This window comes from Protopterus annectens, chromosome 7.part0, assembly GCF_019279795.1.
Source record: "Protopterus annectens isolate FY-2018-M chromosome 7.part0, PAN1.0, whole genome shotgun sequence".
In the NCBI taxonomy this organism is placed as follows: Eukaryota; Metazoa; Chordata; order Ceratodontiformes; family Protopteridae; genus Protopterus; species Protopterus annectens.
In genome coordinates, this window is record NC_056739.1 from 164,910,121 (window position 1) to 164,926,302 (window position 16,182).

The 16,182-nt window shown below is 44.4% G+C and overlaps 1 protein-coding gene across 1 annotated transcript in view; it reads right to left on the bottom strand.

Moving 5' to 3' along the window:
- STK38 (serine/threonine kinase 38) overlaps nucleotides 1-16,182 on the bottom strand; it is a 1,097,533-nt gene that overhangs the window by 990,567 nt on the left and 90,784 nt on the right. The window contains exon 2 of the mRNA XM_044076623.1: nucleotides 5,073-5,209. Coding sequence (XP_043932558.1) covers nucleotides 5,073-5,203 — 131 coding nt within the window. The 5' untranslated portion in view covers nucleotides 5,204-5,209. The remainder of the gene's footprint in view (nucleotides 1-5,072; nucleotides 5,210-16,182) is intronic.

Genomic DNA, 16,182 nt, shown 5'->3' on the forward strand with positions numbered 1-16,182 from the left:
ATATGCAGTTTGGCATTGGGAAGTACCAGAATACAAGATGCCATGAACCCCAAGGCTTGAAGGACTGTCCTTGCAGTCAGCCTGGACTGACGAGACAATTGATGGAAGTAAAGAGAAAGATTCTTTTGTTTGTCCGGGGTCAAAAGGCCATCTGGGATGCTGTATTCAGTCTCACACCCAGAAAGCACATGTCCTGAGAGGGTACTAGACTGGACTTTATTTCGTTCACAGAATACCCCAGGCATCTTAGCACTGCTATCACATACTGTAAATGATGAAGAAGTTCGTCCTTTCCTTGGGCCAGAATCAGGCAATCGTCCAAATAAGGATAGATCTGTATTCCTCTTAGCCTGAAGAAAGCTATCACTGGAGCCAGAACCTTCGTGAACACTCTGGGTGCAGTAGATAAGCCAAAGGGCAATGCAGAGAACTGATAATGAGAAGTCCCAGTCCGAAAACGCAGATACTTTCTGCAACTGAGCCTGATAGGAACATGAAGGTAAGCCTCCTTGAGATCCAGAGTCACCATCCAGTGATCTTTGCCCAGCAGAGGTAAAAGCTGTTGTAACATCAACATTTTGAACTTGGGAATGTCCAGATATGTGTTGAGGATAGATAAATCCAAGATTGGTCTCCACGTGTTCCCTTTCTTTGGCACTAGGAACAGGCGAGAATAAAATCCTAGGCCCACTTCTGGTAGAGGGACCGGTTGTATGGCCTTTATTTGAAGTAGCAGAGAAATTTGTTTGTGAGCCTCTAGTCTTTGCCGAGGAGGAACGTCCGGCATGCCTTTGAAAGGAGGCAAGGTATGGAAATAAAACTTGTAACCTCGGTGTATGATATCCAATACCCATTTGTCTTGGGTAATCAAATTCCAATTTTCCTTGAAGAGTGCCAACCTTCCTCCCAAAGGAGCTGCCAGGCAAGAAGGATCTGGCAGCTGAAAAGGTAGGTCATTGGGCCTGTTTACGAAAGGACTGGCCCCTGCCCTACCCCGAAGATTGTGCAGGTGAACTCCCTGTTCTAGGTCTGAAAGAACTCTGAGCTCTGCCCCTACCACGTCTAGATCTACCCCTAGACTGAGAATCATAAGGATACGTCCATCCCTTAGCAGGCCAATTCCTACTAAACTTTGGAGGCTGCACTTGCAAAAAATCTTTAACAGCCTGCATGGACTTAGCCTTGTCTTCCATTTTCTTCAAGACTGACTCCACAGGTGAACCAAACAACACATCCGACTGTAAAGGAGCATCCAAAATCCTTGTCTTAACATGGTCAGATAAATTCTGATCCCTCAGCCATGCGTGCCTGCGAAGAACTGAACCAGTGGCAGCCACTCTAGACGAGGCCTGTACAGCATCAAAACCACATTGTAAAGAATGCTTACCCACCTGCTCTGAAACATGCACCAAATCTTGTAATTCTTTACACTCAATGCCTTCCGCCAGAGCATCCACCTTAGACTTCAATTGAGAAAGAAGATAGTTTTGATATTTCAACATATGAAACTGGCAATTCAAAGCCCTCATAGCTAGGGTAGAAGATGTATAGACTTTCTTTCCCCATCTATCCAAAGCTCTGGCCTCTTTATCTGGAGGAACCGGATTTTTACAACAGAGGCCTTGACACCCTTAGGTCCCTGACTAACAGTTTCTGGGTCCGCCCTAGGACTCTTATAAAGATATTTATGAGCCTCAGGCACCCTGTAATACCTATCCGGTTTAACAGGAGCAGGAGGCAGAGAATCAGGATTAAGTGAAGCCTCTGCAAACACATCTTCCACAACATCCAGAACAGGAGGTATAGCCAAGGGCCTATGCTGGGGTAAAAGCAAAAATTCCCTAAGCCTTTTCCTGGAATCAGAGAAGTCCTGACCTTCCCACTTAAAATGCTCCCTCATGGAATGAAGAGTCTCTGAAAAAGAAAAATCCTCTGGAGGAGAAGCAGGAGGAGTCGAATCATCTACATCAGAATCAGAATAAGGAGAGTACTCCTGCAAGTCTTCAGCCGAAGACTCAGAAACATCAGAAGCCTGCTCAAAACTCCCCAACTCTGGCTCCACCCTAGGCCTCTTATCCAGAGGGGGCAAAGAACCTCTAATCAGAGTAATCAAATCTTCTGCCATTTTAAGCATGTGCTTCTTGGGCACAGACCCTGCTGCACTAGGAGAGACCCCAACAGAAGCTAAACCCGGCCTGCCTCTGGGAGAAGCCTTGGAAACAGAAGGAGAGGGCCTAACCACCCTAGGAAGGGAGGGGAGTACAGTGACCTGTGAAGCCCCTTCAGCTTGACCTGCCTCCTGAAAGGCCACATCCTGCAATATCAAAGTCTCCCCCTGGGACTCCAGAGAAGCCTCCGTTGGAACCACCGGTTCCACTGACGCCTCTAAAGAACCGACGTCCGGAACGGACGACTCTTCTTGCCTGGGCTTAACCGCTTTGTCTTTGCGCTTCTTGAAGCGGCGCCGGAGAATCCGACGGCATATTATAGTTGCACCGCTTCCCAAAGACCAGCCTAGCACAATCTAACCTTCGCTTAATAGTGCGCTTATTGAATCTAGCACAAAAGCGACACCAAACAACGTCGTGCTCAGGCCCCAGACAAGGAATACACAAAGAATGATAATCCCTATGCGGTATCTGTTTCCCACAAGAAATACAGTTATTCACTTTTTCTGACATCCGGTAAAACACTGAGGCAAGAAAAAAACAAAATATTCCCCAACGGGGTACTTAGCCAACTTTGATTCGGTCTGAAACTCGAACTCGAAAAATTTCAGAACGCCGAACGGCACTTGCAACGCTGCTTCTGCATCGGACCATGCGGCAAAAAAGACTGAGGATATGACGTCGGTCATGCGCTTTTGTACCCTGACGTTCTGATGTCAGTTCTAAGCGCCTTGACCGATGTCAGCCTTATACTTTGGTATTCGGGCCGACCGAGGACAGCGGACTACCCATATGTAAGGACTGCAGCAATGCGAGATGAAGAACATCTAGCATGGGTCGATGTGCATGCGAACAACCCTCCAACATTAATGCTACACTCGCAGAACTGAGAACATCGAGAATAACTGAAGAAGCTCCTAGAAACCATGACTATATGACAGTCTTTACATCAAGTCAAAAGGTACCTTAGTATGCGACCAGTGCTGTTAATGTATGGAAAAAGGAAGCATACCATGAAAACTACACTAGCAAAACAATGGAACAAAAGGCAGTTAAACTCAAAAAATATATATTTATTGTTACACTGACCATGTCTGAAGATGGCCCGGCAAAACATTACTTCAAATTGTTTCTCCCTTTATCTTTCAGGCAGGTGCACACAACACTAAATTTGTCTGAAAGGCAAGACTGGCAGTCATTCAAGAGAGATCGTTTGGCATCAGTTGAGAACACATTAATTTTTTTTGCGTTGTTTTGGGAAAAATATTTACAGACACACACACGCACACAAAAGCAGCCATCTCATGGTTCAACTTCTGACTGGATATACTCCTACTGTTTCACAGTGATTATCTGATCACCATAAGCAGCATTTGAGCTCCATGTTTAAATGAAAAAATAACTAAATTTGGAGCATTGCATGTTTATCTGGTAATATTTAATACTGAACTGTTACAAAAAAAAAAAAAAAAAAAAAGAAAAAATTATCTCGGCACCCAAGATTCTAGCATAGTTAGTGAGTACCATGATAACCTGTCATTCATTACAAATATGACAAATATTCTGCGACAACTCCCAAGTCCTACAAAAGCAAATCTGGCAATTTCACTGCAAACATGCATAACTTCTGTTGTACTTTGGTGATTAATTTTGAATTATCACATTTAAAAGGACTGGGTTTTTGTTAATAATTTATATTCTGTATGTGGAAATGTACCACTTGTCTTATCTTTTATCTTACTTGAATAATGTTTTTTTTTTTGCATACGATTCATCCAAACACTCCCCACTTCTGCATTGAATTGATCCAGTCAATCCTCCTCTGGGATGATGATCAGGCCCACTCCCTTAGCAGGATGACTATTCGTTCCCTAACCAGGGCAAGAGCCTAAGCAACCCATTTGTCCCCATTGGAGAATCAAGCGTTCTAGAACCAGTTTGCCTACTATACAGACTTCCCCACACTCAACTCATGCCTTATAAGCAGAAATGACTTCTGCAATCACTGTCTACAGAGTACACATGTGCATCCACATATACAAACTGCACCCCACACAGCTATAGTCCCACAGGTATACTTCTGAAGGGGTAAACTAAGCAACGAGCTGAACTGCTTCCCTTCTCCCAGGACAGCTCTGGCTGCTCACTTAATCCTCCTCCTTGGTTTCTTGTGTTCCTAATTTCATATGGATTACCTGGACCATAGCTAGGGTTTCAATCCCTCTATGTAATGCTTTCACTAGCTGGGATCATGGCTGAAACTCCCTACACCAGTCTTCTTACTCTTTTTAAAAACCAACACACCACAGTACCTTTAGGGCTGGGGACACATTGGACAAGTTTAAAAAAAAAAAATTCCTCAACAGTTTCTTCATAGAAATAATCGAAGTTTCAGAATTGCCACTTCTTGAATCTAGGTTCAGCTAGAGAGAACAAAAATCACTTACTTTCTTTAACTGCTGGCTCAATGAACCACAGGAGAAAAGTACAACAAAAATGCTGAATCAGAAATTGTGAGTATTGTAGTCTACATGATTTGCATGGTTTTCATCTCAGCTGCCTGTTCCCTGACCATGACATGCTTAAGAAAACTATTTTTATGCACTCTGTGCTCAGAGCTGCCACGTAGGATCAGGTGTGCCATAAAGCAAAAACACCAATGGCTGCCTGGTTGACAGGTCACCTTGTGAGTCAAGACAGTGGGAACCTATTAATCAACAAGCACAGGGAAAGAGAAAAAGTCCAATTTATCATTTTCCTACACAGTACCAGTCTGTACTAAAGCTGCCCAAATCACATATGAATGCATGTGGTCTTCCGAGAGTCTATGCTAATTACTCACTGCCAAAGTGAGAAGTAGCACCAAGTAAACTCTAAGCAAATTATAAACAGCTTGCATTGTACCTCATTTCACGTTCTTCATGCTGGGCAATCAGATTGCTGTAGAAGTTTTCCAAAGTCACTTTGGCCATCGTTACTCGTTCCTTTGTGTGGTTACTCATGGATGAGCATGTTGTTTGTCCAGTCATAGCCATGACTACCTAAATTTATTCACAAAAATATAATTTCACAATCAGGTTGCATCACCTATAGCAGAGGCAGAATTGCAAATAAAATACTAAATGAGTTTCTTCAGAATGCACAAATGTTGACTAGCAAAATAATCTTGAATGGATCCATTTACTTGAGCATTTTCACAACATAGAACACTCCAGGCTACCATCTGTAAACCTTAAATTCCAAAGCTGATGTCAATGAATGAAAAAGTAAGGAAATGAAAATGTGTGCCTGAAAGCAGTTACAAGATACTGCAGTTTATTCAAATATGAAAAGACCAGCAACAAAAAGGCCCTTTGTAAGTCAGTGCACCGTGACATTTAAATAAATTATACATGCTTCTATTTCAACTACAGTTACTTAAGTCATTAGTTCTATGAGACGGCCTGCTGTCTATTCATATTCCTTGTAGCCTGGACTACATCACAAACATAAAAGTCTTTGCCATATGTGCACACACAGATGAAGGTGGAAAATGACCTTTGCTTTGTCAATTCCAAGAATTCCAACAAAGGGATTCAATTTCATACTTTCCAAATTCCCAGTTCTCTACAATCCAAGCATAGAGGAATATACCAAACTTACATTTTCTATTCAGGAAAGTGTGTGTGTGTGCGCGTCTGTGTATGCATGTGAAACATGGAGCCCAGGTCTTTTTCAGACACAATGTATGCACTGTCCTGGACAATTAATGAAGGTGTTTCACCTAATAAAGCAATGCAATTCATTGCTGTGAAGCAAATGTTTAGGACAGCAAAAACAATGACTGAAATATTACGACACTCAAACATTTAGCAATGCTTCTACCAGTTCAAACAGTACACAGCTTACAACTTTATTTTTTGGATTCTTTTATTCTAGTTAAGTCATTTCCATAATCTTCAAGCTACTCCGCCATTTGCTTTTGGAATTCAGTTATTATCTGAATTTACATTTATATACTACATGTAGCATTTCATTCTGTCCAATATGGCTGAGAAAAATACAGTTGTGTACACTTACCATAAATGTAGATGTTAGAGTGCATTCACTGTTGCAGTCCTAACAAACGGGTTATCCATCTCCCGGTAGCCCTCGATCGGCCAGAATACCAACGGCAAGTAAAAATAGTCGGTTGTAAAGGATATCAGGGCATCTGATACAAAAGGAGGCAGCCGACATCACTTCCTCAGTCTTTCTTGCCATAACAATCAGAAGTCCCCAGAAAAAAGGCTGAAGCCAAAAGCAACACTGGCAAATAATATCCAAATTAGCCTGTACCTCAGGAAAAGAGAATAGAAGCGGACCAAAAAGGGGGAAGGAGGGAGGGAAACCAGGACTGCAACAGTAAATACACTCGAACATTTACATTTAAGTGTACACAATTGTACCATGTTCACTGTGTTTCACTGTTGCAGTCCTAACAAATGGATTGATTACCAAAGCCCAGAGAGAAGGGAGGAGGAACCAACAGAAGCAAGGGTTGGAGATAATGCCCTGCAACACAGCAGTGGCAAACCCTGCCTTAGCTCTGGAAAACAAAGGCAAACTGTAATGCTTAGTGAAAGTGTAAACAGAAGACCATGTGGTGGCCCTCACAATATCTTTAGTAGGGACTCCCCTTAAAAAGGCTGCAGAAGTGGAAGCCGCTCTAGTTGAGTGGGTCCCAACCCCTTGAGGAGGAACCTTGCCATGAAAGGATTAACAAAAGGTGATACAATGTGCAAGCCACTTGGAAATGGTTTGCTTAGAAACAGGCTTGCCCTGAGCTCCTAGGGCAAAACTGACAATAACTGTGCTGATTTCCGAAGGTCTTTAGTCCTGTCCAGGTAAAACCTGAGCTGTCTGTGCACATCAAGAGAATACAGGATCTTTTCACCTCTATTTCGAGGATTAGGAAAGGTGGTAGGAAGGTGTATGGACTGATTAAGAGTCAGGCTAGAAACCACCTTAGGCATAAAGGAGGGGTTGGTTCTCAAGAGCGACCCTATCTGCATGGAAAATAAGAAAAGGCTCCACAGCCATTAAAGCTTGCAGCTCTGAAACCCTCCTTGCTGAAGTTATAGCCAAGAGGAAGGCAGTCTTCCAAGAGAAAAACTTTAAATCCACGGAGGCAGCCGGCTCAAAAGGAGGAAAAGTGAATTTCTCTTGAACAAAATTAAGATCCCAGGCTGCAGTAGGTGCCCTTCTGGGAGGTTTTAAGTTGCAAGAACCTCTGAGAAACATTTTCATCAGGGGATGAGAGAAAATGGGTTGTTCAAAAGAAAAATGAGCAGAAATGACTGAAACATGGATCTTGATAGAGGAAAAAGAAAGGCAACCCTGAAGCAAATCAGCCAGGTATTCCAGGATCAGAGGAAGGGTAGTCTGAAAAGAAGATTCCTCTCTAGCCTGCATCCAATGAGAGAACCTTTCCCATTTGCCAGCGTAGGACTTCCTAGTACTAGGCCTCCTGGCCTCCCTCAGCACTTCAACCACCTGCTAGGAAAGGGAAGAAGAAAAGGAAGGAGTCATACAATGAGCCATGCTGCCAAATGTAGAGACTGAAGATGAGGCTGTAGAATGAACCAAAAGATCTGGCTTCAGAGGAAGATGCCAAGGTGGAAGTTGGGAGAGACTGCGAAGCAGTGGATACCAATGCTGTCTGGGCCAGTCCGAAGCTATGAGAATAGTCCTTGATCATTCATCCTTGATCTTCAGTAATACTCTGGGAAAAAGAGGAAGAGGAGGGAAGGCATAAACCAACAGCAGCGTCCAAGGGAAGGACAAAGCATCCACTCTCCAGGCTCTGCTGTGATGGTGTCTGGAGCAAAAAAGAGAGGTAGCAGAATGATGTCTGAGGAGGTGAAAAGATCCACCCGAAGCATGCCCCAATGTTGAATGATGCTGTAAGACTGCTCTGTTCAGCTGCCACTAGTGAGGATCCAGGATTTGCCTGCTCAACTGCCACTAGTGAGGATCCAGGATTTGCCTGCTCAACTGGTCTGCCAAAACACTGAGCCTTCCTGGAAGAAACTGAACTAGGAGATGCAGGTCCAAGGATGCTGCCATGGACCAAAGATTCATGCTTTGTTTGCACAGGGGCTCAGAGCAAGTCCCTCCCTGCTTGTTGATGCACCAGATGACTGTGGTAGTCTGTTCTGACAAGCAGGGTCCCTGGAGAAAGAAGATGCTTGAAAGCTAGTAAGGCCTGCTGAACTGCAATCAACTCCTTTAGATTTATGAGCAGGTGCATCTGCCAGGCATTCCAACGTCCCTGCATGCATCTGCCATCCAGGTGTGCTCCCCAGGCATAGTCCGATGCGTCTGTGGTCAGAACTAGAGTAGCAGGAGGTGGCCGAAAAGGCATGCCTTTGTTTTGTAGACAGGCTGTTGCCCACCATAGAAACTCCTTCTGCAGAGAGGGAAGCAGAAGAATCATCATATCCAGGTCCTGTGTGTGTTGACACCAAATGTTCTTGAGGTACCATTGTAATTTCCTCATATGCAGTCTTGCATATGGAATCATGAGAATACAAGATGCCACGAATCTCAGAGCTTGCAGATATTTCCTTGCAGGGAGCTGGGACAGGCTTGCCAAGTCCTTGAAGTAAACTGAAAAAGAGTTATCTGCTTCTCCTGGGTGAGATGCATCATCTAAGCGGCTGGATGGTACCATTCCTTGCAAAGACTCTGGGAGCAGTAGACAAGCCAAAGGGCAGCGCAGAGAATTAATGATGTTGCTTGCCCACTCTGAAATGAAGATACTGCCTGCAACTTTCCCTGATAGGGATGTGCAGATAAGCCTCCTTGAGATCCAAGGTTACCAGCCAGGAATCCTAGTCTAGCATTGGTAGCAACTGATGCAGAGTGAGCATTTTGAACTTTAGAATTACTAGAAAAAAAGAGTTCAGAATGGAAAGATAGCACAGTTGTGTACACTTACCATAAATGTAGATGTTCGAGTGTATTCACTTTTGCAGTCATTACATTTGGGTAATCTGCTGGCAGGTTGCCCTCAGTCAGCCTGATTAACAAAGTCTTGGGTCCTGCGTCAGTTGCGGTCTCTTCTTCCATGACATCAGGTCGTCAGAGGTATAAAACATGTAGCCAACGCCATTATATCACTTTTTCTTGCCCCAGATGTCAGGTGCCCCCCCCCCCCCAATGGGAAGCAATTAAACATAAAAACACAAAGGTATACCTCCAACAAAAAAGCAAATGCACCAAAAAGGCTTTTAAAGCATAGTAAAGGAAAGTAGAGGTATAGCCAAAGAAGTTAGGGGGCAGGGGGGAGGGTAACCAGGACTGCAACAGTGAATACACTCTAACATCTACATTTATGGTAAGTGTACACAACTGTACTATGTTCTTCGTGTTTCAGTGTTGCAGTCATTACATTTGGATAGATTTCCAAAGCTATGGTTGGGAGGAGGAGTTTGGAGAGCATTAGGGCCAGCTATAAGGCCCTGCAAGACTGCAGTGGCAAAACCAGCTCTGGATTTAGAGAAAATTGGCAAATGATAATGCTTGGTGAAAGTATGTACAGAACGCCAGGTAGCAGCTTCTAGGATGTCCCTGGTAGGAACGCCTCTGAGAAAGGCTGCAGAAGTAGATGCAGCCCTGATGGAGTGAGGTCTGATCCCCTGGGGGATATGTTTTCCATGGTGCTTACAGCAGAAATGAATGCAAAGGCGTATCCATTTAGAAAAGGTTTGTTTTGAAATAGCATTCCCCTCTGCCCCTGCAGCAAATGCTACCAGCAGTTCTGATTTTCTTTGAGGTTTAGTCCTGTCCAAGTAGAATCCAAGTGGTCTGTGCACATCCAAGGAATCCATTCCCCTTTGTTCTGTGGACTGGGAAAGAAGGTGGCAAAATGAATGGACTAATTAAGAGCCGCACTGGATACCACCTTGAGGATGAAGGATGGATTGGTTCTGAGTGACACCCTGTCCGCATGAAAGATTATGAAAGGCTCCACTGCCATCAGGGCCTGTAATTCAGATACCCTTCTAGCTGAAATGATTGCTAAAAGGAAAGCTGTTTTCCAAGAAAGAAATGTTAAGTCTGCAGTAGCAGCTGGCTTGAAAGGAGGTAGAGTGAGTTTCTCCAATACAAAGTTAAGGTCCCAGGCTGGGGTTGGAGCTCTCCTGGGTGGTCTCAAATAAGAGGGGAGGTTTCTATTTTATAGTGAGCTGAAATGGCTGAGGCGTGGATTTTAATGGAGCAAAAAGACAGGCCCTAGTGAAGCATCTCAGTTAAGTATTGTAAAATATGAGGTAAACTGGGTGCTGCTGTGATCATCTCTTGAGAATGGTTCCAGTCACAGAATCTTTCCCATTTTTCAGCATAAGATTTTCTAGTACTAGGCCTCCTTGCCTCTAGGCCGACATCCATCACAGGTTTGCTGAGGGATGGTAAGGGAGAGTTTAAGTAATTAGCCCGGCTGCAAGGTTCAGTGTTGGAAGCTGAGGGTGCAGAATCTGGTTCTCCTGCTGAAACAGCAGGGAAGGTGTCTGAGGCAGGTGCCATGGAGATAACCATAACACACTGAGCAGGAGGGGGTACCAGTGTTGGTGCGGCCAGTCTGGAGCAATCAAAATCATCCTTGGTTTGTCTTGTTTGACTTTTAGTAGTACTTTGGAGAGCAGAGGCTGCTGGGGGAAGGCATAGACTGATAGGTTTTTCCAGCTGAAGGACAGAGCATCCACTTTCCAGGCTTGTTTGTGGGGAGTACTTCTGCAGAATTTGTCCAACTGATAGTTTTGGGGGGGGGGGGGAGGCAGGCAAACAGGTCTATATCTGGGGTCCCCCATTTCCTTGTCAACATGTTGAAAATCCTTGGTTCCAGTTTCCACTAGTGTGGATCCATGAGGTTTCTGCTTAGTTCTTCTGCCAGTGTATTTAGTTTTCCTGGCAGGAATCGAGCTTGTAAATGTACTTGATTACTCAGGGCTGTGTTCCACAATGCCATGGCTGGTCTGCGGAGGGGGTAAGAATGTGTACCCCCCTGCTTATGTACCACATAACAGTGATGTTGTCAGTCTTTATCAGTAATTGTCCTGGAAGAATGTGGTCCTTGAAGGCTGTCAGAGAATTCTGTACAGCTAACATTTCTTTTTGATTGATATGCAGGTGCATTTGACTTGGGCTCCATTTGCCCCGAATGCACTTCCCTGCCAGGTGAGCCCCCCCATGCATTGTCTGATGCATCTTTTGTTAGGGTTTGGGCGGCAGGGGTAGTGTGAAAGGTAATCCCTTGTTTTGGTGGCAGGCCTCTGCCCACCAAAGGAACTATAGGCGTAGGCAAGGTATGACAGGAATCACCGTTTCTAGCCTGTGAAAATATTGACTCCATAGGCTTTTTAGATACCACTGTAGTTTCCTCATATGCACTCTTGCATATGGAATTAGAAGAATGCAGGAAGCCATGAACCCCAAGGCTTGCAGTATTTGTCTTTCAAATACCAATGTTTTTGTGGCCACTTGTTTGAAGTAGGTTGTCAAATGAATTTGCTTTTCTGGCGTGAGGTAAGCCATCTGGGAAGTTGTATTCAAGCTTGCGCCCAGGAATGTAATTTGTTGACAGGGTATCAGTGGCGATTTCTTTTCATTTATGGTGTACCCCAGACAAGTTAGAACCCTTTTTACAAAAAAAAGATTATTCAAAAGTATGTCCTGGCTTTCTGCCTGAATTAGACAATCATCCAGGTATGGGTTATATTTGAATACTTCTTTGCCTGCAAAATGCAATAACTGGAGGTAGGCACTTTGTGAATACCCTGGGCACAGTAGATAAGCCAAAGGGCAGTGCAAAGAACTGATGGTGCATGTAGCCTGCTTTGAAGCGTAGGTATCCCCTGCAAGATTCCCTGATTGGGATGTGCGGGTATGCTCCTTTTAAATCTAGTTTTGCCAACCAGGCGTCTTTGCCTAGCATAGGAAGTAATTGGTGAAGAGTCAGCATCTTGAATTTTGGAATCTTTAGAAAGGTGTTTAGAGTAGATTGGTCCAGGAAAAGACACCATGATTTGTCTTTTCTGGGTACCAAGAAAAGACTCTAGTAGAAACCTTGTCCCTTTTCCTCTTCTGGTACCAGCTGAATAGCCCCCATGCTTAAGAGAGAAGGTACTTGTTTTTGGGCCTCTGCCCACTGATTTGGGGGTAGGTCCGGCCACCCACTTGGCATTGGCAACGTGTGGAAGTGAAATCTGTATCCCTTGGACACCATATTTAAAACTCATTTGTCCTGGGTAATGAGTTCCCAGTTCTTTGCGTGAAGAGCAATCTTTCCCCCCCAAAGGGGCAGTCAAAAGATAAGTGCTTGGAAATTTTAAAAGGAAGTCAATGAGACAGTTTACTATAGGGGAGTCTTGTCATTCCCAGACTTGGAAGTGGAGGCCTCCCACTGCTTAGTTCTGCGAGTCCCCTGGGACTGAAACCTGGGGTTTTTGCAGTGTCTGGGTTTGGCTTGAGAAGACCTGGAAGGGGCTGGAAAGGACCAATTCTTAGTGGGCTAGCGCCTACTAAATCTAGGAGGCTGAACTTGTAAAACATCTTTAACAGTTTGCATAGATTTAACTTTATCTTCTATCTTTTTAAGAACTTCTCCAGCCTTATTGCCAAACAGGCAGTCCTGATTTAAAGGAGCATCCAACAATTTAGCTTTAACATGATCAGGCCAACGACTGCTCCCTAAGCCAAGCATGCCTTCTAAGCACAGACCCAGTAACAGCAGCCCTGCAAGAGGCCTCTAAAGAATCAAAACCACATTGCAATGTATGTTTTCCAACTTGTTCAGCAGAATGCATTAAAGCCTGTAAGTCTTTATTTTCAGCACACAGTTAAGAATCATCATTTTCTGTTTAAGCAGTCCAATAACATGTTGCTGATATTTTAACATATGAAACTGGCAGTTTAAAGCTCTAATGGCCAAAGTTGCTGAAGTGTAAACCTTTTTACCCCATCTATCCAGCGCCCTGGAGTCTCTATCAGAAGGGGTAGGATTTTTAGCAGTAAAAGCCTTAATGCCCTTGGGCCCCTTAAAATAGTCTCTGGATCTGCAAAAGGATTTTTGAAAAGGAACTTGTGGGACTCCGGGACTCGTATCGGTCAGGTTTACTGGGAGCAGGAGGCAGGGAATCATGGGCCAAACTGGATTCTGAGAAGGCATCATCAACAATGTCTAGTACAGGAGGAATAGCCAAAGGCCTATGCTGACGTAGGAGGAGGAAATCCCTAAGCCTCTTTTGTGAATCAGAAAATTCCTGGCTTTCCCAGTGAAAATGGTCCTCGAGTATGTAAGGTTTTCCCAAAAGAAAAATCCTCAGGAGGGGAAGCAGAGGGAAGAGTCCTCTGCATCAGAATCCTCATAAGTAGGCAAGGACAAATCCAGGTCATCAGACGAGTCAGAAAAAACAGAATCCTGATCAGAAGATTCATAATCAAGCTCAGCCCTAGGCCTCTTAGAAGGGGGGGGGGGGGTTTGGCTACCCCTGATTAGAGTTATTAGGTTTTCAGACATTTTTATCATTTGTTTATTAGGCATAGAGGCCTGAACATGTGGCCTGGGTGTCGTTTTTTTAGACATGGATCGAGATTTAGGCCTTAGTAATGAAGGGGGCATAGATTTAATATGAAAGTCCATAGGCCTGAATACACCCTCAGAAGTCGGTGCATGCACAGCGAATCCGGACCCAAAGGTAGAGACATCCGCGGGTTCCATAACTGAAGCATCTCGCGGCATACCAGACTCTGAATGGGTCTCAGTAGAGGCCTGCGAATCAGAAGTAGTGGGTATCAGGGGCTGCGAAAGTGCCTGAGTACCGGCAAACTGGCGACTGGCTTAAGAGAAGCGTTGTCGGCAGTTTTGGTCCTCGGCAGCCTGTCTCTGTCTATCTTTTCATTTTTTCAGAATCCCTGTAGTTGGATGGCTAACAGACTACATTTCTGGATAATTAAACCGAGAACCAAAATATGTAGAGGCCAAAATATACAGACAACGGATAGTGCACTGATTAAATAAAGCACAACATCGACAGCAAGGTACGTCGTGGTCAGGGCCTAGGCAAGGAATACAGTACGAATGAAAAGCTTTGAGGTATTTGCTTTCCACAAGTAATGCAATTAACTTTTACTGACATCGGTAAGGAGCAAGAAAAAGTTTCCCCAACAAGGTACTTAGCTTTTAGTTGAAGACTTCGGTTCTGAAACTCGAAAACGAAAATTTCAGGAGTCGGCCGACCGGCACTTGCAAACTGCTTCTGCTTCAGGCACCGCACGGCAAGAAAGACTGATGTAATGGCGTCGGCTGCATGTTTTATACCTCTGACTACCTGATGTCATGGAAGAAGGGACAGCAACAGACACAGGACCAAAGACCTTTTAATCAGGCCAACTGAGGGCAACCTACAAGCAGATTACCCAAATGTAATGACTGCAACAGTGAAACATGAAGAACATCAGGGACTCTGTAGAACCTGTCAGGTTTCCTAGGAGCAGGAGGAACCAAATTTGGAGTCAAGGAATTTTCCAGAAAAACATCATCCACAACTTCCAACACAGGGAAAATAGCAAGAGGCTTATGCGGAGGTAAATCCAGAAACTCCCTAATCAGTTTCTTAGATCGGGGATAATCCTGACTTTCCCACTTAAAATGTTCCCTGAGGGTATTTTAAAGTATCACCAAAAGAGAAATCCTCTGGAGGAGAGGTCGAAGGGATGGACTCCTCTGCATCTGAATCATCAAAAGGAGAAAAAGCCTGAGAAAATTCCTCTTCATCGCAGAAATGCTGGAAGAAGCAGAACCTGAACAGGACAAAACCTCAGGAGAAACATCCCTACTCCTTTTAGGGGGAGGAGGCTGAGAACCCCTAATAAGAGTCAACAGATCATTCGCCATTTTAACCATTTGAGATTGAGGGGAAGGAGAAGAAACTGGAGCCTGCCTCTTCACAGGCTTACGAATGGCAGATTTACCTGCAAGCTTGAAGGACTCAGGAGGCCTGGCAACAGCTGAAGATGCAGCAGAAGTTGAAGGAAAAAGTTTGCTGTCAGAACGCAAAATGGAGGCCTCGGACACCGGAGTCAGCTTAGCGATTCCTGCTCCAGCAGAAGAGGTGACCGGCGACAGGTCAGAAGGCAAAATGGAGGCCGATGGCCTAAGGGACTCAAGCTGAGACAAGGCCTGCAGTTGTATATCTGCAGACTACAGGGACTGCAGAGGTGTCTCACTGGCTACCGCCTGACTGACGACCAACTTAACATCTCAGGACTTAGCTTTCTGGAGCCTGTTGCAGTCCTTATCCTTACATTTCTTCAGAATATCCAAAGCCTGAAGACCGGCGGACGCCATACCAAAGAACTTAGTCCAAACTCCAAAATACCTAGCCAAAATCTTAGCCCAACGACAGATAGTACGCGGATAAAGGAGGCAAAGAGATCACAATTGGGAACGTCATGGTCGAGGCCTAAACTAATACAATAGGAATGAAAATCTCTATGACGAATCTGCTTTCCACAGGTAAAGCAATTATTGACTTTTTCTGATATTCGTTAAGGCAAGAAAAGAGGATCCCCAACGGGGTACTTAGCTGTAGTAGACTTCAATTTTTGTAGTCGGGGAAACCAACAAAGGTAAACTGCCGACCGGCACTTGTGCATGAAAAGCTTCTGCTTCGGGCTCCACGGCAAGGAAGACTGAGGAAGTGACATCGGCTGCCTCCTTTTGTATCAGACGCCCTGACGTCCTTTACAACCGATGGCAGTTGATGTCATTTTTACTTACCTTTGGTATTCTGGCAACTCTTTTCTTCTGATTTGATAGCCAACTTCATGGCTTACACTCCAGGAAGCTTGACTGCCCTTGCCCATCTACTACAATGGATAATGCAGCACACTACAACCAATGGTGTACTCACAGAAAGTACAATCATGTGAGTTGATTGCCATATATACATGTTATGTTGCCTTGACCTTAACTAGTGAATTTGTGAAAAGA